Source organism: Anomalospiza imberbis, chromosome 30, assembly GCF_031753505.1.
Source record: "Anomalospiza imberbis isolate Cuckoo-Finch-1a 21T00152 chromosome 30, ASM3175350v1, whole genome shotgun sequence".
NCBI classification, from domain to species: Eukaryota; Metazoa; Chordata; class Aves; order Passeriformes; family Viduidae; genus Anomalospiza; species Anomalospiza imberbis.
The window spans coordinates 929,881-955,026 of NC_089710.1; the positions used below are offsets into that span (position 1 = coordinate 929,881).

The window sequence follows — 25,146 nt, forward strand, 5'->3', positions numbered from 1 at the left end:
ATGTGCAAGGGTTCTCCCAGACAAAAGCTGGCAGGACAGACACCTCTGGTTGGCCTGGTCCTCTGGTGGTCACCTCTCATCTCAAGGAAGTCCTGAGGAAAGTATTTGAGCAGGTTTGACTGCTGGAACATCAATGAGTCTCTCATCCTCTAAAAAACTCAGATGCTCTTCTGATCATATGTGTCTTTTTTTTGTCATTGTGTCTTACACATGAAATACTATGTTCAGCTAAAAAATATTATTCTTCTCACTCTACCAGTGTTTGCTGAAACAAAACAGCTCGTCTACATATGAATCCAGGTCACCTGTATAAGCAAACACAATAAAGAATCCAGCAGGAATGATTTGTCTCTGCTCCCATCTGTCACATCTCCTCTGGAGCTGGTGGTGCAGCTCCAGAGCACTCGGGAGGGCTCAGGGGCTCACCAGCTCAGCTCCCACACAGAGAACTTGCAGACCCTGGGCTGCTCTCCTTGGCCCCTGCACGCTCAGCCAGGCTGGGATGGACACTGATGGTTTCTGTGCCAGGCTCTCTGAGCCCTGCCCAGCTCCCTGCAAGCTCTGCCAGCTGCCCTGAGCTCTGTGCAGCACCAAGGGCCTCTCCCCAGCACAGCCCAGCCGGCTCTGGCCCCACAGCTCTGCTCAGCCCGGGCTGCTCTGGCCACTGGCCCCATGGCCTCAGCCCCTGGCCAGGGCACAGCAGCAGCTGCAGCTCAGCCAGGACTCAGCCCCAGCCATGGGGGAAGGGGCTTGGCCAAGGCCAAAGGAGGCTCCCTCGGTGCCCTGCTCCCCTCGGGCTGAGGTGCTGAGAGCTCTGCAGCCCCTGCTGCCATCCCATCTGCCCAGGCCAGCACAAGAGCCCGGCCTTGGGGCCCTCCTGAGCTGCTCCTGCTCCAGGCCCAGGGCCCATCCCAGAGCTGGGGCAGCCACAAAGCTGTGCCCATTTCTGGTCATTGCTGCTCTGATGGGGATGGATCCTCAGCCACTTGGAGATTATTGATGAATTTTCCTACTCCAGAGGCCTCTTCTTTCTTGAGCTCTTCAGTTCAGGAATTCAGTGATTTGTTTAAAACTCCCAAACAAAAAATGCTGCTGGGAATTATGGTAGATTTCAATTCTTCTGTGGTTAATTAGACAGATTTCAGAAGTGTATTCAAAGTGAATAGACTGTATTGAAATAGTTTGTCCAGTTTCCTTTTCCTGTTTAGAGATGGATATCAGCAATGTCCAATTGATGTTGACCCCCAGCACCTCCTAATGCAGTCTGAATAGATGTGAAAATCAAGACCCTTCAATGGCTGACAATCAATCACACTTTATCCCCAACCACTCCCCACCATTTCCGTCATCCAACCCCTGGCACTCAGAGCAGCTGAGGAATGAAGTCACATCCAGGGGTGTCCCCAGGGCTCAGGACTGGGGCCAGGTCAGTGAAATCTCTTTATTGCTGATCTGGGCGAGGCCATCGAGGGCACCCTCAGTCAGTTCCCAGGTGAGCCCAAGCTGGGTGGGAGTGTGGCTGTGCTGGAGGGCAGGAAGCTCTGCAGAGGGATCTGGACAGGCTGGAGCCATGGGCCCAGGACAATTGGATGAGGTTCACCAAGGCCAAGGGCCAGGTCCTGCCCTGGGCTCACAACCACCCCAAATCCCTGGCTGTGCCCTGCCCCTGATCCCCACAGCCTGTCCTGTTTCCTTCATCCCTGCATTGCCAGGGACTTTCTGGGACAAGGGAGCTCTGCTCTGGGGATGGAGGGAGGTCCAAGTGCCACCACTGGAGTGGGAACCACAACTCATCAGGTTTGTGTCCTTTGGGGATCGGAAACTGGTGAGACTCAGAGGCACAGAAAGTTTCTCTTCATGGCCAACAGACCATGGTTGAACAGGACACAATTTAATAACAATCACACTCTTCCCTGAGCTATGTGCAACGTCCCAGCAGCGTCTGATGAGTCCACCATCCACAAGTGATTTCCATACAAAACCAGATTTTAGACAAAGGTGGTTCTGTGGTAGAAATAAACACAATTAAGTTCTTGTACAAGAGTGCTCGTCCTGGAGTGGTGCAAAACACCACAAACAATTCCTGATTTGCAAAGCTGTCAGTGGTGGATGGAGAAGGGAGGTCAGGCTGCTTTTGGTGTTGAGGAAATGCTGAAACCAGCCTGACTCATTTCATCTCCTCCTGGCCTGGCTGATCTCCCCTCTTGCCCCTTCCACCCATTGGCTTCTGTCTCCCACCAGGCGCCCGGTGAAGAGCCTGGCTCTGTGTTCTCCATCCCCTCCTCGCTGGCACTGCCAGGCTGGGATGAGGAGCCCCTCAGCCTTCCCTGCTCCAGGCTGGACAAGCCCAACTCCCTCAGCCTCTGCTCACAGCCCAAGGGCTCCAGCCCCACCTTGCAGGCCCTTCCCTAACCCTGCTCCAGCTGCCAGACATCTTTCCTGCCCTGGGGAACCCAACCCAGGCCACAGGGACCTGGATAATCCACGTCCTTGATGTCCTGGTCACACAGCCCTGGCCCCTTTTCCCCATGTCAGTCTCTGGGGGGGATCCCGTGGAACATCCTTTGGTGGAGGCTGTGGCTCCAGGTGGACCGGGGGGATACCAGGGAACAAGGGACCCCACTGGGCATGAACAGCATTGGACTTGTTGGGAGAAACTATGAGGGGGAGCTGGGGCAGAGTGACCAACCCAGTGACCTCACACAGCCCTCCTGGGATGTCACACAGCCCCTCTGTGACATCACAGCCTGCTCTGCAATGTCATAATCTGCTCTGTGATGTCAGACATCTGTCCTGTGATGCCAAAGCCTGCTCTGTGATGTCACAGAGATTGCCTATGATGTCATAGCTTCTTGATGACCTCATATAAACCACTCTATTATGTCATGGACCATTCCATCATAGATCACTCATGTGATGTCATAGATCACTCTGTGACCTCATGTTACCAGATGATAAATTGTCTCCACCAGGTGAGCTGACACCTGGAGCTTGTTCTCCAAAGCCCCAGGCCTATGGAAACCACACAATGCCCATTGTGTCAGAAGGGGAACTGGAAGTTCACCAGCCTCAGTGTCCTGCCAGCTCAGCCAGGCCCATGGGAACATTGGGGTCCACAACCACCAGGGACCACGAAAGAGACCCCCAGGACAGAAGAACACATGGGTAAAGGGGAGGGGAAATATGTTAATGATTTTGGGGAAATGATTATCAGATGTGTATTTAGTGCAGGACAATCAATGAACATGTGTGCAAAATACAGAATATGAACAGAAACTTTCCTGCACTCAGCATGCTCGGCTTTGGGAGGAGCTATTCCCTGTGCACCCGGCTGAATAAAGAATGCTGCTTCTTAATGCTGCATTTGGGTTAAGGAGTACCTGGTAACCCCTTTTTGGGAAACCCTGGACTCCCCTTTCCTGGGCTCAAGGACCCCCTGGAACTCCCTTCTACCTCTCCACGAACCTGCCCCCATTTCTGTGACCCTGAGACCCCCCTGCACCCCCATTCCTGAGAACTGACACACCCTTTTACCCCTTTGCCTGGCACTGAGACCACCCCTGCACCCCTCACCCGGCACAAACACAACCTGTTCCCGGCCCCCCGCCTCTCCCAGCCCCCAGCCCCACCCTTTTCCCTGATCAGGGATCCCTGGGCCCCCATTCCTGCCTTTCCCAGCCCCCAGCCCCTCCTTTCCTCACACTCAGGAGCCCTGGCACCCCATTTCCTGGGCACAGGATTCCCTGGACAACCCTCCCAGCTCTCCCAGTCCCTGCACCCCCTTTCCTTGGATCTGAGCTTCTGAACCTTCTTTCCAGCTCTGCCATCTCTTCATGTTCCCCCTTTCCTTGGCCTGTGGACCCCCCTGGATCCCCAAACTCTCACTTTTAGCCCCCTCAGCTCACCCAAATCTCGGTGTCCCCCCAGTTCTCCACTCCCCGCAGTTCCTGGAAGTGGCACTGTTGGAGCCCAGCCCGGAGGTCCCCCAGTCCTTGACTGTGGGGGACGTGGACGGGACTCCCTGCGAGCGCTGCAACAGCGAGTGGGGCCAGATGGAGCCGCAGACACTGGGGATGGGGGTGGGAGCTGAGCTGGGACTTTGGGATAGCCAGAGCTGGGATATTAGGATAGCCAGAGCTGGGACATTGGGATAGCCAGACTTCGGATATTGGGATAGCCAGAGCTGGGATATTGGGATAGCCAGACTTTGGATATTGGGATAGCCAGAGCTGGGACTTTGGGATAGCCAGAGCTGGGATATTGGGATAGCCAGAGGTGGGACAATGGGATAGCCAGAGCCGGGACATTGGGATAGCCAGACTTTGGATACTGGGAGAGCCAGAGCTGGGACATTGGGATAGCCAGAGCTGGGATATTGGGATAGCCAGAGGTGGGACAATGAGATAGCCAGAGCCGGAATATTGAGACAGCCAGATCTGGGACACTGGGACAGCCAGAGCTGGAATATTGGGATAGCCAGAGCTGGGATACTGGGATAGCCAGAACTGAGATATTGGGATAGACAGGGCTGGGATATTGGGATAGCCAGAGCTGGGAAACTAGGATAGGCAGAGACGGGATTTGGGACAGCCAGAGCCAGAAAAATTGAGATAGCCAGAGCCGGGAAATTGGGATAGCCAGGACCAGGATATTGGGATAGCTAGAGCGGGGATATTGGGATAGCCAGAGCTGGGACATTGGGACAGCAAGAGCTAGGATATTGGGATAGCCAGAGCTGGGATATTGGGATAGCCAGAGCTGGGACAATGGGATAGCCAGACTTTGGATATTGGGATAGCCAGAGCTGGGACATTGGGATAGCCAGAGCTGGGATATTGGGATAGCCAGATCCGGCTCCAAGACAGGAACCAGCCCGTGGCTGACAGTGACCTGGAGATGGGGCCGGTACAACCAGAGCGGGGGGAGTGGGGGGAGCCAGGGGCTGGGCTAGGATCTGTGGGAATGGAGGACTCTGAGGGGCTGGGATGGGATCTCTGGGATGGGGGGGATCTCTGGGGCTGGGATGGGAATCCAGGGAGCTCCAAGGGGCTCCCTGGGGCTGGGACACGACTCCATGGGTCCGTTCTCTCCTTGTTCCCAGGTCTGCACAGGGTGCAGGTGGTTTCCAGCTGTGACCTCCTGTCCAACGGAGTGTCCATGGATCCCACCGGTATGGCTACGAGGGCTGGGATTTCATCTGCTTCCAGCTGGGATCTGGGAGCTTTGCAGTGTCCGACGGTGCTGCCTGGATCACCCAGAGGTGCTGGGAATCCAAAGGGATCATGGTGGAGCAGATGAAGCATTACCTGGGACACACCTGTGTGGAAGGGCCCCCAAAATACATCAGATATGTTCGGGAGGCTCTGGAGCACAAAGGTGGGTGTGGGAGGGGAAGGGCAGCGCCAGGGGAGTGCCCTGTCCCTGCCCTGAGCCCAGCACGAGCCTTTCCTTGGGTGTTGTGTGCCCTGCCTGAGGCAGGAGGGCACTGCCGGAGCAGCTTTGGTGGCCCCAGGCACCCGGCCGGGCTGCAGCCACTGCAGGGCTCCTGGCGAATGTTCCAGAGCAGAGCTGAAAGCAAACAACAGTTTCTGGAGGGGATTCTGCCCCTGGGCCTGTGCTGGGAGCCCAAGGGCAACAGCCCAAAGTGCTGGAGCTCAGTGTCCCTTGGCCAGGCCGTGTTCCCTGGATGTGCCCTGTCCCTTGGCTGTGCCCTGTCCCTGTCCCCTTTCCCTCAGCTGTGCCGTGTCCCTTGCCTGTCCCCAGTCCTTGTCCCCTGTCCCCTGTCCCTCAGCTCTGTGGGGCCACTGGTGGCAACAGGACCTGGGGCAGCCCTGGGGGAGAACAACCCAGAGCCCCAGCTGGGCCAGTTCCCCCAGTTCCCCCCAGGACACTCCTAGCATGGGCCCTGTGGCTCCCAGTCACCCCCAGTATGGTCCCAGTCACTTCCAGTTACACTCAGTGTGATCCCAGTATCATCCCGGTCACTCCCAATATCATCCCAGCATGTTCCCAGGTGTTCCCATTCACCCCTATAATAGTTCCAGGCACTCCCAGTATGGTTCCAGTCCTTCCCAGTATGATCCCAGTATAAACCCAGTCACTCTCATTACAGTGCCAGATGCCCCCAGTATGGTCCAGTCACTCCAAGTCACCCAGTATGATTCCAGTCACTCCCAGATAGTCTCAGGATTATTCCAGTAACTTCCTTTATGGTTCCTCTGTGATCCCAGTCACTCTTGGTCTCTCCCAGTATATCCCAGTTGCCCCCAGTGTGCTTTCACTCACTCCCAGTTGCTCTCAGTAGCTTCCAGTATGATTCCAGTTGCTCATTGCCACTCCCAGTCACCTCCAGCATGATCCAGTCACTTTCTGTATATCCCATTTTCCCCAACATGGTCCCAGTTGCCCTCAGCCTACTCCAGGTCACTTCCAGTATGATCCCAGAATGACTCCAGTCACCCTCAGTGTGGTGCCAGTTGCTCCCAGTATGATCCCAGTTGCTCTCAGGGGTCCCTCGCATAGACCCAGTCACTCCAAGTGTGATCCCAGTATGTGTCCACTATGATCCCAGTCTTCCCCAGCATGATCCCAGTCAATCCCAGTTGCCCCCAGTGTAGACTCAGTCACTCCTAGTTGCTCCAGGTGCCCATAGCCGAGACTGTGGTTCCACCTCCAAAATTCCCTAAATCCAATGACTGCTCCCAGACAAAATCTGCCATTGTTGACAAGTCTGGCTGGCCTTGGCCTAGTGAGGCTCTCACCTGCTTCCAAGCACGGGGGCTCTGTGCTTTCCTTCCTATGAAAAGAACTGTCCTTCTTGTCCAGGTGCCCATGGCAAGAATTGGGATTTCACCTCCAACACTGCCTGTTGTGACAGACTGGAGGAGATTGTTGGCTGGAAACATTTCATGTGTGGGGAGGAAGGGGCAGGTCCAGCCTTGCCCTGCCCTGGAACCCCAGCCCTGCCCTGCCCTGGAACCCCAATTCCCCCAGAGCCTCTATCCCAGCCCAGCAGTGTCTGCCAGTCCCTGGCACAGCACAGGCAATGCTCCACAGCCACCTCTGGAGCCCCCAGCCCAGCTCCTGAGTGACCAAATGACCCCAAGTCCCACCTGAGAGAAGGACCCAGGAACACCGAGGAGTAATTATGGCTGACCACAAGGCAAGCACACATCTTGACCCTACCTCCTCTTGGAATTTCCATCTGAACCCCGCTGGAATCCAGGAGTTGGTAGCTGTCTGTGTGCTTCTCTATATATATTTTTTGTCTTTCTCTCTTTCTGTCGTCTTCTACTTCAATCCACTTTACAAATGTTGATTACCTTACAACTGAACAGGCTTAGAGTTTGTGAAGTGAATGGGCCAAAGTAATGCTCTGAGAAGTGTTTTTTGTTCATTGAATGTTGTATTAAACCTTTTGCCAAAGTTTCTCTGATCTTCTAAAGTTCCCAGTAAAGGCTGTTTTGTTGTTTGGAGCTCCTGAGAATCTCTTGTTGGTATTTCTCCAGTGCATCCAACTCAGAGGACACAAACAATTGTAATTCCTCTTAAATGTCTCCTTGAGAGAGTTGTTTGGGGGATGGGAGTCAGGGCTTGTGTGTCCTGCTTGGCACAGCCCAGGCAGGGCTTTCACAGCCACATTCCACACTCCATTTCCCAGCTGGAGCCGCTGGTGCCTCTGAGTTCTGCTGCCCCAGCCCCAGGGACGCTCTCCTTGTCTGCCCATTCCCCCACGGTCTCTGGGCAGGGATGGCCTCAGTGGGGGCTGCTGACATCCTCAGCAACTTGGAGGCTGCTGCTGAGTTTTACTGCTCCCGAGGCTTCTTCAGCCTTCAGCTCTTCAGTTCAGGAATTCAGTGTCCCAGAGCTCATTAACATTCAAAACACCTTAACAAGCCAAGCCTCTGGGAATAATTAGATTTAAGTTTTCAAATCTTTAGTGGTTAATTAGGCAGATTCCAGTAGTGTAGTTCAAGTGAATGTATTTTATTTACACAGGCAGTGAGAAACCATTTTTAGGTCCTGTTTAGTTTTTTCCCTGTTAATTTATTGAAATCTGCAATCTCAAATGGACACTGAATCCAAGTACCTCCTCATGCAGTTGGAATAGATATGAAAATCAAGACCCTTCATGGCTGACAATCAGTCAGACTCTGTCCCTACCCCCACCCCACCATTTCCCCCATCCAAGCCCTGGCACTCAGAGCAGCCTTGTGCAAATCTGAGCTCCCTCCAGCCCAGGCTGCAACAGCAAGTTTCAGCTCCTTGGCTCCAACTCCCCCCTGCTTTCCCTGGAGAAGGAGCTGCTCCAGACACAGAGGGATGTTCATTTCTTGTCAGCCAACAAAGCCAAGGGAAGGCACAGCTCCATAAATGCAAAAGTCATTCCTTTGCTGGATATTAAATCCACTTTGCACTGCAGACAGTCTCAGACCAATGGAAAACACCTTCTGTGCCCAGCACAGATCCCAAGGTCCCCCCAAACCCTCCCTGCCCTGATTCTGCCCAGATTTGCTCTTTGCACACAGGAGTCACAGGCTGAAGTCAGGAGCTCCCTCCATGCCCAGAGGGAGGAAAAGAGGGAAAGTGGATGAAGAGCTCTCCTGTGCAGAGCCAAGGTCCAAGTGCCCCTGCAGTGGGAACCACAACTCATCAGGTTTGTGTCCTTTGGGCTCAGGGATGGTGACACTCAGAGGCACAGAAAGGTTTCCTGCCAACAAACACAAGTTGAACATTTGAACAGTTTAATAACCATCACAGCTCTTCCCTCAGCTCTCTGTGATGTCCCAGCAGCATCTGACATGTCCCCCATCCCCAAGGGATTTCTGTACAGGAACAGTTTTAGACAAAGACATAAGAAAAGGGAATTCTATGATAGATTTAAAAATAGTAAGATATAATTCATATTTATTTGAACTTCAGAAAGATTGGGCCACTCCCTAATGTGCAAAACAGTGAAACCAGTCCGTTGAGAGACATTTGAATGACCAGAAAGCATCTGGAGGGGAGGTGCACCAGGAAGTACATAGATCCACATGGTCTAGTGCAGAGATGTCCTTAGACATGGCCATTTCAACAGGAGAACTGGAAATACCTGAAGGAAGAGGGAGAGGAAAGAATAAATAGAATATTGGTGACTCAAGGAGATGGGAAGATCAGTATTTCTTCTTCTGTCATCAGTACTTCAGAAAATTGCTGTTTCTTAAAAGTACTGAAGTGATGCAGATAATAAAAATGTGCTTGTATAATATGAAATGTACATGTATTAACACCTGTGCCCCTTTCCAGGCAGACACCAGCTGTGTGCCCACGACCAGGCAGTGCCACTTGTGCCCTGAGGTGCTGAGCTGGGATTGGATCTCTCAGAGAGGAGCTGAGGGAGAGCAGAGCACCTTGCAAGCTGCAGGTCCCTGCCAGCCCCGCAGGGCTCCTGTGCCATCAACATCTGCTCTGCTCCAGCCTGAAACAGGGCCCAGCATGGTGCCGGGACCATCAGAGAGCTGAGGTGTGTGCTGGAATTCAATGCCCTCCCCATGGCGCAGCAGCCCTGCATTTCCCTGCTCCAGCCTTGGTCTCCAGCACAGCCATGGAGGCTCTTTGGGCTCCTGAGTGTTCCTGCTGTGTCCATGCCCCCAAGGGCACAGAGCAGCCTCCTCTCTCGGGCACTTGCCTGTTTTCCATGCCTTGCACAGGCGCTGGCCCTGCCCCACAAGGCCTGGGCTGAGTCCTGCCCTGCACGCTCAGCCAGGCTGGGATGGACACTGATGGTTTCTGTGCCAGGCTCTCTGAGCCCAGCCCAGCTCTCTGCAAGCTCTGCCAGCTGCCCTGAGCTCTGTGCAGCACCAAGGGCCTCTCCCCAGCACAGCCCAGCCGGCTCTGGCCCCACAGCTCTGCTCAGCCCAGGCTGCTCTGGCCACTGGCCCCACGGCCTCAGCCCCTGGCCAGGGCACAGCAGCAGCTGCAGCTCAGCCAGGACTCAGCCCCAGCCATGGGGGAAGGGGCTTGGCCAAGGCCAAAGGAGGCTCCCTGGGTGCCCTGCTCCCCTCGGGCTGAGGTGCTGAGAGCTCTGCAGCCCCTGCTGCCATCCCATCTGCCCAGGCCAGCACAAGAGCCCGGCCTTGGGGCCCTCCAGAGCTGCTCCTGCTCCAGGCCCAGGGCCCATCCCAGAGCTGGGGCAGCCACAAAGCTGTGCCCATTGCTGGTCATTGCTGCTCTGATGGGGATGGATCCTCAGCCACTTGGAGGCTGCTGATGAATGTTACACCTCCAGAGGCCTATTCTTTCTTGACCTCTTCAGTCCAGGAATTCAGTGTGAAAAGCTCATAAACACTTGTTCAAAATGCCTGAACAAGAACAGCCCCTGGGATTAATTCAAGTTTTCAACTCTTCTGTGGCTAATTAGACAGATTTCAATAGTGTATTCAAAGTGAATATTTAGTATTTTGAAAACAATGCAGGGAATTGTTTTGTCCTGTTAAGTTTTGTTTTCCTGTTTATAGATTGATATTAGCAATCCCCAATTGATATTGACCCCCCGCACCTTCTAATGCAGTCTGAACAGATATGAAAATGAAGACCCTTAATGTCTGACAATCAATAACACTTTGTCCCCACCCCCTCCCCACCATTTCCTTTATCCAGTCCCTGGAACTCCTATGGATCAGGAATGGTGTGGTCAGCAGGAGCAGGGCAGTGATTCTTCCTCTGTGCTCAGCACTGGTTGGGCAGCACCTCGAGTGCTGTGTCCAGTTCTGGGCCCCCCAATTTAGGAAGGACATGGAGAGGCTGGAGCGTGTCCGGAGAAGGGCAACAAGGCTGGTGAGGGGTCTGGAGCACAAGTCCTGTGAGGAGCAGCTGAGGGAGCTGGGATTGTTTATCCTGGAGAAGAGGAGGCTCAGGGGAGACCTCATCACTCTCTACAACTCCCTGACAGGAGGGTGCAGCCAGCTGGGGGTCGGGCTCTTTTCCCAGGGAACAGGGACAGGACAAGAGGACACAGCCTTCAGCCGCACCAGGGGAACTTTAGGCTGGACATTAGGAAATATTCTTCACATAAAGCGTGATTGGGCATTGGAATGGGCTGCCCAGGGAGGTGGTTGTGTCACCGTTCCTGGAAGTGTTTCAGGAAAGACTGGATGTGGCTCTCAGTGCCATAGTCTGGGTGACAAGGCAGTGTTGGGTCCCAGGTTGGACTTGATGCTCTCCCACGTCATTTCCAGCCTGGTTGATTCTCTGATGCTTGTGACACTGCAGGGCCCTGGGGAAGCAAAGGGCCATTGTGACACTGCAGGGCCTGGTGGCACTAGGAGGACCATGGTGACACTGTGTGTGACATGGCACCACAGAGCCAAGGGGCCATTGTGACACTGTGGGGCTGAATGGAAGCAAGGAGTGCATTGTGACAGTCTGGGTCCTGGTGGAACCACAGAGGCCACTGTGACACTGTGGGGCCTTGTGGAACCAAGGGGCCATTGTGACACTGTGGAACCAAGAAGACACTTGGGAGAGCCTGGGGACAATGGAATCAAGGGGCCATTGCTCCATTGCAAGGACTCTGGGAACTGAGGGAACAATTGTGACACTGTGGTGCCCCATGGAACCAAGGGTCCCTGGTGACACTGCAGGATCTTGTGTCACCAGGGCTCCATTGTGACACGGCAGCACCAAGGAATTCATTGTGGCTCTCTGAGGCCTCATGGAACCAAGAGGCCACAGTGACCCTGCAGGGCCTTGTGGAACCATGCAGAGCTCTGTGACAGAGCAGGACCTCGTGTCATGATGGGGCCACTGTGACACTGCAGGGTCCCATGGAACCAAGGGGCCAGTGCTGCTCCTCAGGGACTCGTGGAATGAAGGAAACACGTTTGACACCGTGGTGGCCCTTGGGACCAAGAGGCCATTGTGACACTGTCGGACAAAGGAGAGCATTGCTGCCCTGCCAGACCTCATGGAACTAAGATCCATTGTGACACTGCAGGGCCTTGGGGGACCAAGGGCCATTGTGACACTGCAGGGCCTTGAGGGACCAAGGATCCATTGCTGCACTGCCAGACCTCATGGAACCAAGGATCCATTGTGACACTGCAGGGCCTTGGGACCAAGGATCCATTGTGAAACTGCAGGGCCTTGGGGACCAAGGCCCATTGTGACACTGTGGGGCCCAAGGATCCAAGGGACTTGGTGACACCAAGGGGTCCCATGGAACCAAAGGGACATTGTGACACTGGGAGGCCTCATGGAATCATGGAGGACTCATGGAATCATTGGGATACTCTGGGGCCTCATGGAACTGTGGTGACACGAAGTTGCCTGGGTGTGCGGATCAGCTGGAGGGCTCTGCACAGGGACCTGGACAGGCTGGATCCAGGGCCCAAATCCAACAAGGTGAGGTTTAACAAGGCCGAGTGCCGGGTCCTGCACTTTGGCCACAACAACCCCTGCAGTGCTACAGGCTGGAGACAGAGGGGCTGGACAGCAGCCAGGCAGAAAGGGACCTGCAGGGACTGATGGACAGCAGTGGCACAAACAATGACATTTATTTGTGGATGATATTAAAAAAGTAAAACAAAGAAAAAGAACCTCCAAAATGAAACCAACAAGAAGTATCAAAGATGACTTTTATTACAAGTGATTTGCAGAAACTGGCCAGCAGTTTAATGTTCCTGAAAGCATCCAGTCATCAGTGTCCGCACTGCAGCCTTGAGCTCCTGGTTCCTCAGGCTGTAGATGAGGGGGTTCAGGGCTGGAGGCACCACTGAGTACAGAACTGACAGGGCCAGATCCAGGGATGGGGAGGAGATGGAGGGGGGCTTCAAGTGAGCAAACATAATAGTGCTGAGGAACAAGGAGACCACGTCCAGGTGAGGGAGGCAGGTGGAAAAGGCTTTGTGCCGTCCCTGCTCAGAGGGGATCCTCAGCACGGCCCTGAAGATCTGCACATAGGAGAAAACCATGAACACAAAACAACCAAATACCAAACAGGCACTAACTGCAATGAGCCCAAGTTCCCTGAGGTGGGATTTGGAGCAGGAGAGCTTGAGGATCTGTGGGATTTCACAGAAGAACTGGCCCAGGGCATTGCCATGGCACAGGGGCAGGGAAAATGTATTGGCCGTGTGCAGCAGTGCATTGAGAAAGCCACTGGCCCAGGCAGCTGCTGCCATGTGGGCACAAGCTCTGCTGCCCAGGAGGGTCCCGTAGTGCAGGGGTTTGCAGATGGACACGTAGCGGTCATAGCCCATGATGGTCAGGAGGGAATACTCTGCTGAGATGAAGAAGAGAAAGAAAAAGAGCTGAGCAGCACATCCTGTGTAGGAGATGGTGCTGGTGTCCCAGAGGGAATTGTGCATGGCTTTGGGGACAGTGGTGCAGATGAAGCCCAGGTCGCTGAGGGCCAGGTTGAGCAGGAAGAAGAACATGGGCGTGTGCAGGTGGTGGCCGCAGGCTACGGCGCTGATGATGAGGCCGTTGCCCAGGAGGGCAGCCAGGGAGATGCCCAGGAAGAGGCAGAAATGCAGGAGCTGCAGCTGCCGCGTGTCTGCCAGTGCCAGCAGGAGGAAGTGGCTGATGGAGCTGCTGTTGGACATTGGCTGTGGCTGCACATGGGGACCTGTTCATGGAGAAAGGACAGTGATGAGTCAGGAGAGGCTGCTTGGAGCCAAACCTGGGCCATTCCCTGTAGCCTGTTTTGCTTAAACTCACCCACCCTTCTTCCTGATCTGGGAAAACCTTCACCTAGGTCCCTGCCTGATCTCCGTTTGTGCTGGCTGAATATACTCGGAGCAGCCAGGGCTGTGCGTGGGGGCTCTCAAGGAGCCATCCCTGCCCCGCTGACCTGAGTTTGTGGCCATGTGGCAGAGGGACAAGGCCTGATATTCAGCATTTGTCAGGAGAATCACTCCTACTGCAGAAAGGCTTAGTACTATCTGCATTCTGTGGTCTAGAAGACATGGATAGCAGTGAGGAGATGTAGGGAATGTTTTTCCTACCCACACATCGTTCCTGGCTCTCTGAGGTCAGATATCCCCAGCATTCCTGCTGCACTCAGAGTTTGCCACAGGATTCCCTGTGGATGGGGGCAGGTGAGGGGCTGGATGGGCTTGTTCCCAACTGCCCTTTGGCTGCAATCACAGCACAATCACACTCCCGGGTCACCCTGGGATAAACCAGACCCTGTCCAGAGCAGAGGGATCCCTGAATGTCTCACCCTCTCCAAAGGTCTCTGGGCAAGCTCTCAGCACCCCCTTGTGCCAAGGACACTCACGGCTCCCTTGGCCAACCCAGCAGCATTTCCTCAGCTGTGGCAGCTCTGCACTTCCCCGTGGGACATTCAGGGAACTCCCAGAGGCTCTGGCACAGCTCTGCACCCAGGAGGGCAGCTCAGAGCTGGGAAGGGCACAGCAAGGAGATCCCCGGCTGTGTCCATGATGGGATCTCAGGGAGGGGCTCAGCTCATTGCCCTTTCCCATGGACTGCTTTGCCCACAGCCCCACAGGTCCCAGGGAAGCTTGGACACCCCATTCCCATGGACAGCCCTGCCTGGCAGGAATGCCAAGGGCAGTGCCTGACTCAGCTGCTGCAAAGGCCAAAGCCTCCCCGAGAGCACCAGAAAACACTGACAATATCAGGGGAGTGCAGAAACAGGAGAAGATGTTGTGGTGCTGCGCCTGAGAGGGCAGGGCAGAGACAGCCGGGCACTCAGGACAGTGTTCCCGTGCCCAGCTGTGCCCGGCACCTCCCACACACCAACAGTGCCCTCCTGCCCCAGCACTGCTCTGTTCAGCCCCCTCTGCTTCCCTGAGCATCTCCCTGGGCCTGGACATTCCCTCCTGAGAGGTGCCTTGTCCCTGCCAGCGCTCACAGAGCCCATCCCACCCTGTGTGCCCTCGGCCCGGCCCTACAGAAACCTGCCTGTGTGCAGGGCCCTGGCTGGGGCAGGGTCTGTGTGCAGCTGGGCGAGGGCAGCTCAGGAGAGCCCTGCTGGGTCCTGCAAAGGTGATGCTGCTGCTGTCCAGGGCTGAGGAGTGGCTGGAGGCCCTTTGGGAGGCTGCCAGCAGAGAGACTGACCACCCAAAGTCACAGTTCTGGAGTCTCTGTAAATGTTCACACATTCCTTTGATGATCCTGTGTGTCCCTTTCAACCCAGAATGTTCTGTCATTCTGGGATTACAATTCCTGCTCTGCTTCTCTCATCCCCCAGTGGTCTATAATCAAAAGAGAAAAACAATCCCTTGTAACAGTGTTAGACCAGTAAAGTAAAAACCAGACCTTTATTGGAAGCTTCCAGGTGTCCCAGTGGGAATGGGGCACACCCGGCTCCTGATTTCAACAATTCAATAAGGTTGATTAATTAGGATATTTAACAGGAACATCCAAAAGGAGAATCAGTTGTCCTAGTTACACACCCCTGGCTCAACCCATTGGAGTAGGTCCAAGGACTACTTTGCCCCAGTTTTTGTTATCACTGCTCACATTCAAAAACCAAGCCCTGGGCTGCAGGACCCTGCTCTGCAGGACAGCCCTGGGCACCCCTGGCTGCTCTGCACAAGAGATGATCAGAGAATGTACTCACAGGGTCTGTGGGCATTGGGATGTTCCAGCTGTAGGAGATCACTCCAGGAGCTGCAGCTGCATTGTCCTGCAGCCAGAGGTTCCTGTGCCAAGGGCTGCCAGGGATTCTGCCCCAGGCACTTCTCAGCACCTTCCCAGCCCTGACTGATGGAAGCTCTCTGTGCCTCTGTGCTGTGCCCGGGCTGGCTGCAGGCAGTGCCCCAGCCCTGCTGGGCTGGGAGAAGAGCTGCTCATCCAGAAAAATGTGCTTTTGAAGCTCTCCTTGGTTACCAGGATCACCCTCTGTGCCAGGAGCCCGGCCCAGCTCAGCAGCACAGACACAGCACAAGGACTTTAATGACCCTCTGGGGCTTTGTGCTCAGGCCCTGAACATCAGGCCCTGAGAGGGAGCTGCAGAAATCTCTCCAGAACTCCAAGTCAGAATCCAGCTCCAAAGTTTCTTTGACTTTTAATGGGTCCCACTGAGGGACACGACTGAGAAAGTGTCCCCAGGCCCCAGGCAGAGCAGAGAACTGGAGGAACTGATGACAGGTGGGGACAAAGAGAAGCCAAGTCCTGGTGCCCTGGGGCACAGCAGGGTCTGTGCCACCAAGGGCTGTCAGGAGACACCTTGTCCTGAGGCACTGGGGCCTCCTGGCACAGCCCCAGCCAGGCTGGGCACTGTCAGCCCCTTGTCCTGCCCTCTGCATCCCCCCCTAGCCCACATCCCAGTGGCCTCAAGGATCTGCTGGAAGGAGTCCCTGGGGAGCCTTGCTCAGGAATGGCCCTGGGGGCTCCTTCATGCTCCCAGGGACTGCAGGTTTTTCAAAGCACTTTGGCTTTGGCTTTTGCCTTGGAGTCTCTGAGAGCTTTGTGCAATCATGGCCCCAATTATCTGCTTTAACGAGTCCCTTGAGAGCTTTGTGCTGACACTCAGTGGGGCTCATTAATGCTTTGAGATACTCAAGGAGTTTAAGGTACTTTGTATTGTCCTTTTCACTCTGAGCCTCTGAGAGGTTTTTGTGCCATCCTGTCCTCCAGTGCTCTCCTCCAAGGAGTCCATGAGGAGCCTGTGTTGGGGATGGACCTCAGTGGCACCCATTAATGGCTCAAGAAACTTTAGGTTTTTACTCTGACTTTGACTCCTGGAAGGGTTTGTGCAATCTCCTCTCAGGCCCTGAGGTTCCAGGGCTCACCTCCAAATGCACCACAGGGCTCATTAGGGTCAAACAAGTCCTAACCAACCAAGGGTCTGCCTTGATTTCCCTCTGGTCTGGTTAGGAAGGTTTCCTGCTGCATTTATGGGGAATTATTTTAAAGGCCTTCTAAGAAATATGCATTTCTATTTTACAGAGTGCATTTTATTACTCTTCTCTTTAGGGAAGAGGTGATTGCAGCATTTTGTGATGGATACTGACCCAGGGACTCTCCTGAGGAGGTCTGGCCTGCTCAGAGAAGCTGTGCCTTGAGGTCTCACCCAGTGTGGACAACCTTGCTCCACATTCCCCAAGCCCATCCTGTCTCTCCTCACTCACTTGGGACCTGCTTTGCTCAGAGAACTGGCTGCACTCTGGCAAAGAGGGTCATATATAATATGTATAAATATATATTATAATACTGGCTTTTTGCAAATATTGAAATGGATGCTATATGTATAATGTTAAAATAACTTTGCTATAAATATATAGTTTTTATTTCTGCTATTAACTAAACTCAGTAGTGAAATAGCTGATACAGTCATGCTTGTGGTAATGGAACTGCCTGCTTGTCTGGGATAGCATCCAGTGAACATATGATGGAGACCTCTGCTGCTGACATGCCAGTTATCAGCACCCACTGTCTGTAGAAAATATGGACCAAAGCCCAAACTGGAGGTGATACAAGAACAGACTAAAACCACAGCCAGGAAATGTGCGTGCTCTAAAAAGGCAGACCCAAGGAGGAGACGTGCTAAATAGTTCTTGGAACATGTAAACTAGTTTGGGGAGAAGTTTAAATATGCATCATTGTTTATGGATATGCAGTAGGCTGATGCAATAGAAAGGGTATGTAAAGGGCGTCTCTGAAATAGCAGGGGTGCTCTTGGCAGAATGTCAAACACCTGGCCATAAATCTTTGCTTTATTACCTTTGTCTCCTATTGTCATTTATTAAACTTCTAAATTTTACCAGGAGACTGAACCTCATTTTTCACATCCTTATTCAGTCTTCTGTTGTATTTTGATAAGCTTTTAATAAACCTTCTAAATTTTTAAAAGTCAGCAGCATTTCTCACATCTTTAAACTGAACCAGAGTGGGTTAAACTTGTTACAAGGAGAAAATATTTTACAATGAGAATGGCAAAAAACTGCAGCTGTTTTTCCAGAGAAGTGAATTTCCCATCCCAGGAATGCTCCAAAAGCAGGAGCCTTGTGCAACCTGACCCAGTGAAACCCTCTCATCCCCAAGGACAGAATTCCTGTTGTGTGGGTTCTCTGATGTGCTGGGTGCCCTCACAATGCTTCTGGCCAGAATGTCTGCTGAGGGCAGCCAGGCTGCTGCAGGGGCTGTGACCTCACAGCCATCACCATTCCAGTGCTTGTGCAAGGGGTTCCTGGCTGGGTAATAATTGACACAGACTCCATGCATTCACAGAAGGCTGATTATTTTCTTTTAGTAAGAAACCCCTACCTTTTATACCCTAGTTCGCTACAAGTGGACCTAATTGGTCCTTTAATTAAAACACCATCACCATTGGCTAATTAAGAAACCACCCTTTGGTAAACAAATCTCCATAACACATTCCACATGTTCACAACACCAGGTGCAGCAAGTTAAGAGAAGAATTGTTTCTCATTCTTTTCTCTGATCTTCTCACAGCCTTTCCCAGAACCATGTCTGGGAAAGTTGTCTGTTTCTCTCTGTGGCCAGAGAGCTGCTGCCACAATCCAGCCCCGTCCCCTGGGCCTGGCTCTCCCCTTTCCTCTGCCCCTGCCTTGTCTCTGCTGGCATGAAGAGTTTTGTCATTAATGTCCTGTCCCCAAGGTGCTGGGGCCAATGGCTTCCCCATCAGGCTCCTGGAGCAGAAGTGGCTTTCCAGAGCCCAGCCAGAAATGAGCCCTGAGGCAGCAGCTCTGCAGTGCTGGCCACCAGGCCAGCTTGCCAAGGGAGGCTTCTGGCCATGCCCTGCAAGCAGCTGCTGCTGCCAAGGTGCCTTTGGTGCCTCAGGCTCTCCCTGGCACAGCTCCCAGCATGGAACTCTGCCCTTGTGCCCGCGGCATTCCCTGTGCTGAGGCTGGCCTGGGGCTTTTCCTGCAGCGGGACCTGCCCTGCTCCTGGCACAGGAAAGGCAGTTCCTGCTGGAGCAGGAGGCTCTGCCTGCAATGGGCTCAAACCACTCCAGCAAGGCCCTGGTGACGTTAAAATTGGTTCCCAGAGCACTACATTCTAATAATTGTTATAGCTTCTATACTGTGGAGTAGATAAGTCTGATAAGGATCTTTCTTCTAATCATGATCAGAAACAATCAGAGCTCTATTTATATAAATATATCTAGCATTCCATCGTTAATCCTGTGGGATAAACTGCATTAAGGTTCAATTCCACCTGTCCAATCTTTTACACCTTTGATAAAGTTTGGAGGTGGGATTGGATCCAGCTGCTCCCAGTCTCCTTTCTTAGAAGGAATTCTAGAAGTCTGGGGGTCCTGCAGGGGTTTCAGGATCCATGGTGGCTGTTGTGTGTCATTTCTCCACCTCATGACTCAGCAGGAGTTTCTCCAGTAAGGAAATAAAGCTTTTGCCTGAAGCTCCCACTCTGCCAATGACAGGAACCCCTGTGAGTGCCCGTGACATCCCGGCTCTTTGGCAGCCTGGGGACTCCTGGGATGTCACCGTGGAGGCCCCCTGAGTGCCTGTAACAGATCGGTGCCTTTGCAGCCAAATGACCCCTGGGATGTCACCATGGGATGGCTGTGACTACCTGTGACCATCTGGATCTTTACCATCCCCAGAAACCCCTGGGAGGTTTCCATGGAGCCCCTGTCTCTGCCTGGGACATTCCAGCTCTTGAGCAGCCTGGAGACTCTTGGAAAGTCCCCATGGAAACCCTCTGAGTGCCTGTGACAAATCTGATCCTTAGCAGGCAACCATCACCAGGAACCCCTGTTGCTGTGGTCAGTTTCCATGGCAACCATCACCAGGAACCCCTGTTGCTATGGTCAGTTTCCATGGCAACCATCACCAGCCCCTGTTGCTATACTCTGTTTCCATGGCAACCATCACCAGCCCCTGTTGCTATGGTCTGTCCCTGGGCAGCTCCATGGAGACCCCATGCCAGGGGTGGTTGCCATGGACACCAGCTCAGGCCTGGAGCCAGAGCCCGTTGCCATGGCAACCATTGGCAGTCCCATCCCCAGGGCCATGGGATCCCAGAACCACAGAACTGGCTGAGCTGGGAGGGACTCATCAGGATCCTCGAGTCCAACTGCTGGCCCTGCACATGACACCCCAACAATGCCAGCCTGGGCCTGGCAGCGGTGTCCAAACACTGCTGGAGCTCAGAGAGCCCTGGAGCTGTGACCCTTCCCTGGGGAGCCTGGGCAGTGCCCCAGCAGCCTCTGGGCAAAAACCTTTTCCTGAGATCCAACCTCAGCCTGCCCCGTCTCAGCTGCAGCCGTTCCCTCCAGTCCTGTCCCTGGGCACCAGAGTGAAGAGGTTCCCACAGCCCCAGCCAGGGACCCGCTCCCAAGGCTGTTGCCATGGCCACCAGGGCTGGGACCAGCTGGGATGCTCGGTTTCCAAGGGCTGGGGTTCAGGAATGGGATTCCCCAATTTCCTGCTCCTGCTAAAACCGCACTGCCCCTCGCTGCCCTCCCGTCTCCCATGGAAAGCACAAAAGGCAAAGATCCTGGGCTGGGAGGAGAACAATTTACTGGGAACAGCAACGAGACAAGGAACAAACAGGACCAGAAACAATATTGATAACAGAAGGGATAAGAAAAACTATTTACAGGAAAAACTACATCACAACTGACTGGCTCTTCCTGGCCATGTATTTCCTTTTGTCTGGAAAGGACACCCTTCTCCTCGGGGACTGAGAGAGTCCCTTTCCTGCCCCTGGAAATGGCCTGAGGTGGGAGTGCATGTAATGACAGGGCCATGGCCAGACCCTCATGTTCTTTGATCCCACACCATGTCATTGGCAGGGGCAGGAAAAGATCTCTTCCCAGCATGCATCACAGGGAACATGGATCACCAGAGCTCTTCCCAACATGCGTTCTCCCATGGGGGATGGAGCTGGAGCAGTGCACAAAGCTCTTCCTGGAGCTAAGGCATTTGCAGGGCTTCCCTTGCTGGTGTCTCCGTTGGTGTCTGGTCAAGTGAGAGCTCCTGGAGAAGTTCTTCCCACACTGGGGACACGTGTAGGGCCTCTCCCTGGTGTGGATGTGCTGGTGCCTGATGAGGTGGGAGTTTTGCTTGAAGCCCTTCCTGCAGTGGAGGCAGCGGAAGGGCCTCTCCCCGGTGTGAATCCGCTGGTGCTTGAGAAGAATGGATCTGGTCTGAAAGCTCTTCTGACAGTTGGGACATTCGTAGGGCCTCTCCCCAGTGTGGATCATTTGGTGGATGATCAGTTGGGACTTCTGGCTGAAGCCCTTCCCACATTCCCCACATTTGTATGGCCTTTCTCCAGTGTGGATCCTCTGGTGGCTGATCAAGTGGGACCTCTGGCTGAAGCTCTTCCCACATTCCCCACATTTGTATGGCCTTTCTCCAGTGTGGATCCTCTGGTGGCTGATCAAGTGGGACCTTCGGCTAAAGCTCTTCCCACATTCCCCACACTCGTAAGGCCTCTCCCCAGTGTGGATCCTCTGGTGGCGGATCAAGTGGGACCTTTGGCTGAAACTCTTCCCACATTCCCCAAAATCGTAGGGCCTCTCCCCAGTGTGGATGCGTTGGTGGATGATGAGGTTGGATCTGTAGCTGAAGCCCTTCCCACACTCCCCACACTCATAGGGCCATTCCCCGGTGTGGATCATCTGGTGGCAGATCAGGTTGTTGCTCTTCCTGAAGCTCTTCCCACACTCCAAGCACTTGTAGGGCTTCTCCCCATCATGAAGCTGCTGATGGCCCACAGGCTCCGAGCTCTGGCAGGAGCTCTGCCCACCTTCCTGGCACAGGGTGGGTCTTTCCTCCTCAGAGCACCCTGAGCTGGGTTTCCAGCTCCTCCTCCTGCGGGATCTCCAGGGCTTTTCCTCCCCGTTGGATTCCTGCGCCATGGAGCCGCTCAAAGCAGCCTCTGACACGAGGTTCTGCCATGGGGATTTGTCCTTCCTGGTCTCCATCTTCAGCTCCTTGTCTGGGGGAGGAAGGACAAGGAGAGGTTGGGATTTGCCTCTGTGCCCTAGGGAGGGGGAAGGATATCCCCCCAGTGCATCCCCGGCAGGACTGCGTTGGCAGCGAGGTTGTCCTGTAGTTGGGGGCCGTGCTGGGCTGAGAGATGGAGCAGGAGAGAGGATGAAAGGGGCAGTGATTTCCTCCTCACCTGCCTGGGTTTCCAGGGGCTCCTTCCCCTTCCTCGCAGCCTTCTCCTCCATTTCGCAATGGTTTGGAGAAGGAAAATTCTGTTTTGGGAGGAAAACAAGGGATGAGCACATTGAGCCTTGTACTGGTTTGAAGGCAAACCAGGAGGAGAGTCTAAGCCAGAATTACAATTTAATAAAAAAAATATCAATATCAAGGCAATGATACAGAAACACTGGCTTAATCTGACAGAGTCAGGATTTAACCTGACACCCCGTTGGTCAGGGTGGTGGTAGCAGTCTGATGAAATGGTGGCTGCAGTCCTGTTGGAGTGATGAACGTGATTCTGTCAAAGCAGTGATCCTGTAGAAGGGTCTGGTCTTTCTCTGAAGGTCCAGTGGTGGTTACGGAGCTCTTGTCCCCTGGGAATCCAGTAGGCAAGGTGGTCCTGGTGTTGCAAGGGTGAGATTATATCCAGGTAGGAATGCTTGGTTCCTCCCCCTGGGCGGAGCATCCCACAATGGGATGATGTAATTTTATCAGTCCTGCAGTGGCACTCAATGGCCCATTAACAGAAGATAGCCCCTGGAGGGCGTTATCAGGGCTGAGTCATGGAAGAGATAAAGAACACTGCCCCACCTGTTTATCACAGTTTATGAAGATGGCGACTGAAAACATACTTTGGGTTACATCTTACATTGCACCCTGAAACAGTGAGGCAATCCCCGCTCGGGGTGGGGAGTGAACACCACCCCCCTTTCCAAACTGGCTCAGGTGTAAAACCCCCACCCTGGGAAGGCCACGCACACAGGGGACAATGTCACACTTGCCCCACCTCAGGGGAGGTCTCTGTCCCGGTCACTCCCTGGCTCTCCCCCCTTTTCTCTTTCTTCCATCTCTCCCTCTACCTCACATTTACTGTTCAATAAAATCCACTTGGGATTTGGTCTCGTTAGCACCTTAATTGGGGCAGAGGCACCTCTCTAACAATTTTTTAACCAGACTGAGACATTATTTTGGTGCAGTGAGTTCAGGGCACTGATGTCTGACCCCAAGTGCCTTTGACAACAGCATGGTTTCCTCCTCTCAGGCGGTTATGGTTCTTTCTGGAGGAACTCTTGGAAACTTCAATGCAGCTTCTTCAGTGTGACTTTTGGGAGAACTTATGAGGAAAATGGCTGTCGTGGGTGGCCAGTGTAAAGAAAATATTTTGTTGTCCTTCCTAGAAAAGTTTGTTAAAATCACTGGAGGAAAGGGAGCAAATGATAGCAGCAAGACTGACAAGGATCATTCACCCCAAGGTGAGGAACACAAGGCTGCACGAAGTCGTACAAGAAGCCCAGCTCAAATAGCTAAATTCCCCAATAAGTCCCAAATTCACAGGCTTGGGGGCTTTGCCAAATGAGTTAGTTAGATATGATAGTTAGAGAAAGTAGCATGTACTTTTAGTATCCTCTTTTATATAGTATATTAATGCATTATAGCATAATTATAATAAAGAAATCATTCAGCCTTCTGAACTGGAGTTAGACATCTTCATTCTTCCTATTGGGTTCACCTGCATCTACAACAGCCAAATGTGAGAATCATTTTTCTCTTCATCCCTGTCACCATTGTGACAGGTAGACTGAGCTTTCCCTTCCCTTTATTAATCTGTATTGGGCCGAATTTCCACTTTTCTTTTATTGGAACCTGCCAGTAGCTGAGCTGGAGCTGTGCAGGAACCAATGAAATTTGGAATTGCCACAGAATTGCTTCTATTGTCGGTTTGTTCATGTTTGGGATTTGTTTGCATTTCCATCACAAGTGACTTGTGGGAATATCAAATATTCATCAAAGTATTTTATGCAGAGTTAAGTTTGATTTCTGCTGAGATTATTTTGTCTGGTGCCGAAGGGATGCTCCAGGGCAGTCTGTGCCTCTCGCCCTGGAGGATGCTTGGGAGGGGCTTGGGGGGGTTGTCCCTGTCCCTTTTACCCCAGGCCATTCCCCAGGGTCTGTCCCTGTCATCCAAAGCCATTCCCCAGAGGGTGTCCCTCTCTCACCTCAGACCATTCCCCATGGGGTGTCCCTGTCCCTGTCACCCCAGGCCATTCTCGAGGGGGTCTCCATTGTTCTCACCCCATGGAATGTCTGGGGGGTCTCCCTCCCTCTCACCCTGTGCCAGGAGTTGTTTGGGGCAGTCTCTGTCCCTCTCAGCCCTGGGAGTGCTCGGGGGTCTTTGTCCCCTTGCCCTGGGGGATGCTCGTGGGGTCTCCATCCCTCTGGCCTCAGGGAATGCTTGTGCAGGGCTGGGGACCAGGGGCTCTGTGTCCCTCTCACCACTGAGGGTGCTTGGGGTGGGAAGGGCTCTCCAACCTTCTCATCCCTGGGGAGGTGGGGGGATCTCTGCCCCTCTCAGCCCTGGTGTGACCCCGCCCAAATGTCATCAGGGTCAGAGGGACAGAGACATCCCCAAACGCCCAGAAAGGCTGAACCTGGGATTTGATTTGGGATGAGGATTTAGGAAGAGGGTGGAATTGGGGCTGGGTTTGGAGTTGGGACTGAGATTTGGATTAGAGCTGGGATTGGGGTTAAGGCTAGTCATGGGATTGGCTTTAGGGCTGGGGTTGGGATTGGGTCTGAGGCTAGATAATTCTGCCTCTGGGATGAGATTAAATACAGAACTGTGAGTGTGTCTAAATGTGGAGTGAGATTGAGAGCAGGATCAGGGTCAGGTTTGGGACTGAGCGCACTCAGAGTGGAACAGGCAGGATGTCACTGCAGGATGTCCCTGGAATCGTCCCAGCCCTCCTCAGGCACCTCCAAACATGGGGGGCAGGTGGGTTCTCCAAGATCCAGGTGCTCCCACGCTGCCCCTCAATACCAGCCGAGCATTCCCTGAGGGCAGCCCTGAATGTGACCCTTTGGGCTCTGGGATCAGCCTTCACATCCCTGTGGGAGCAGCTGCAGACATGCCAAGAGATTTTTCCCCTGCCTCTTTCCTGAGGAAGGGTGAAGCCCAGCTGTCCTTTCCTTCTGGTACCTTCTACTCTCCTCAGCTGAGGATGTCAAACTCCCCACGAGCAGGAAAGTCCCTATTCCCTGTTTCTTTGTG

General features: G+C 53.6%; 3 protein-coding genes across 8 annotated transcripts in view; 1 reads left to right on the forward strand and 2 right to left on the reverse strand.

Annotated features, from left to right (window-relative positions):
* The window catches only part of LOC137463838 (zinc finger protein 420-like), a 426,927-nt gene that overhangs the window by 396,195 nt on the left and 5,586 nt on the right, over nucleotides 1-25,146 (forward strand). The gene's annotated exons all lie outside the window — the stretch shown is intronic.
* LOC137463841 (olfactory receptor 14J1-like) lies at nucleotides 12,519-13,586 on the reverse strand. The gene has a single exon (XM_068175234.1). The coding sequence runs from the start codon at nucleotides 13,584-13,586 to the stop codon at nucleotides 12,654-12,656; it is 933 nt and encodes a 310-aa protein (XP_068031335.1). The 3' UTR covers nucleotides 12,519-12,653.
* On the reverse strand, nucleotides 20,765-21,805 carry LOC137463817 (zinc finger protein 551-like). Its single transcript, XM_068175207.1, has one exon. The coding sequence runs from the start codon at nucleotides 21,803-21,805 to the stop codon at nucleotides 20,765-20,767; it is 1,041 nt and encodes a 346-aa protein (XP_068031308.1).

Bases quoted from the DNA above. Each gene is read 5' to 3' on its own strand.
- LOC137463817 (XM_068175207.1), bottom strand. From the start codon at position 21,805: ATGGCGCAGGAATCCAACGGGGAGGAAAAGCCCTGGAGATCCCGCAGG.
- LOC137463841 (XM_068175234.1), bottom strand. From the start codon at position 13,586: ATGTCCAACAGCAGCTCCATCAGCCACTTCCTCCTGCTGGCACTGGCA.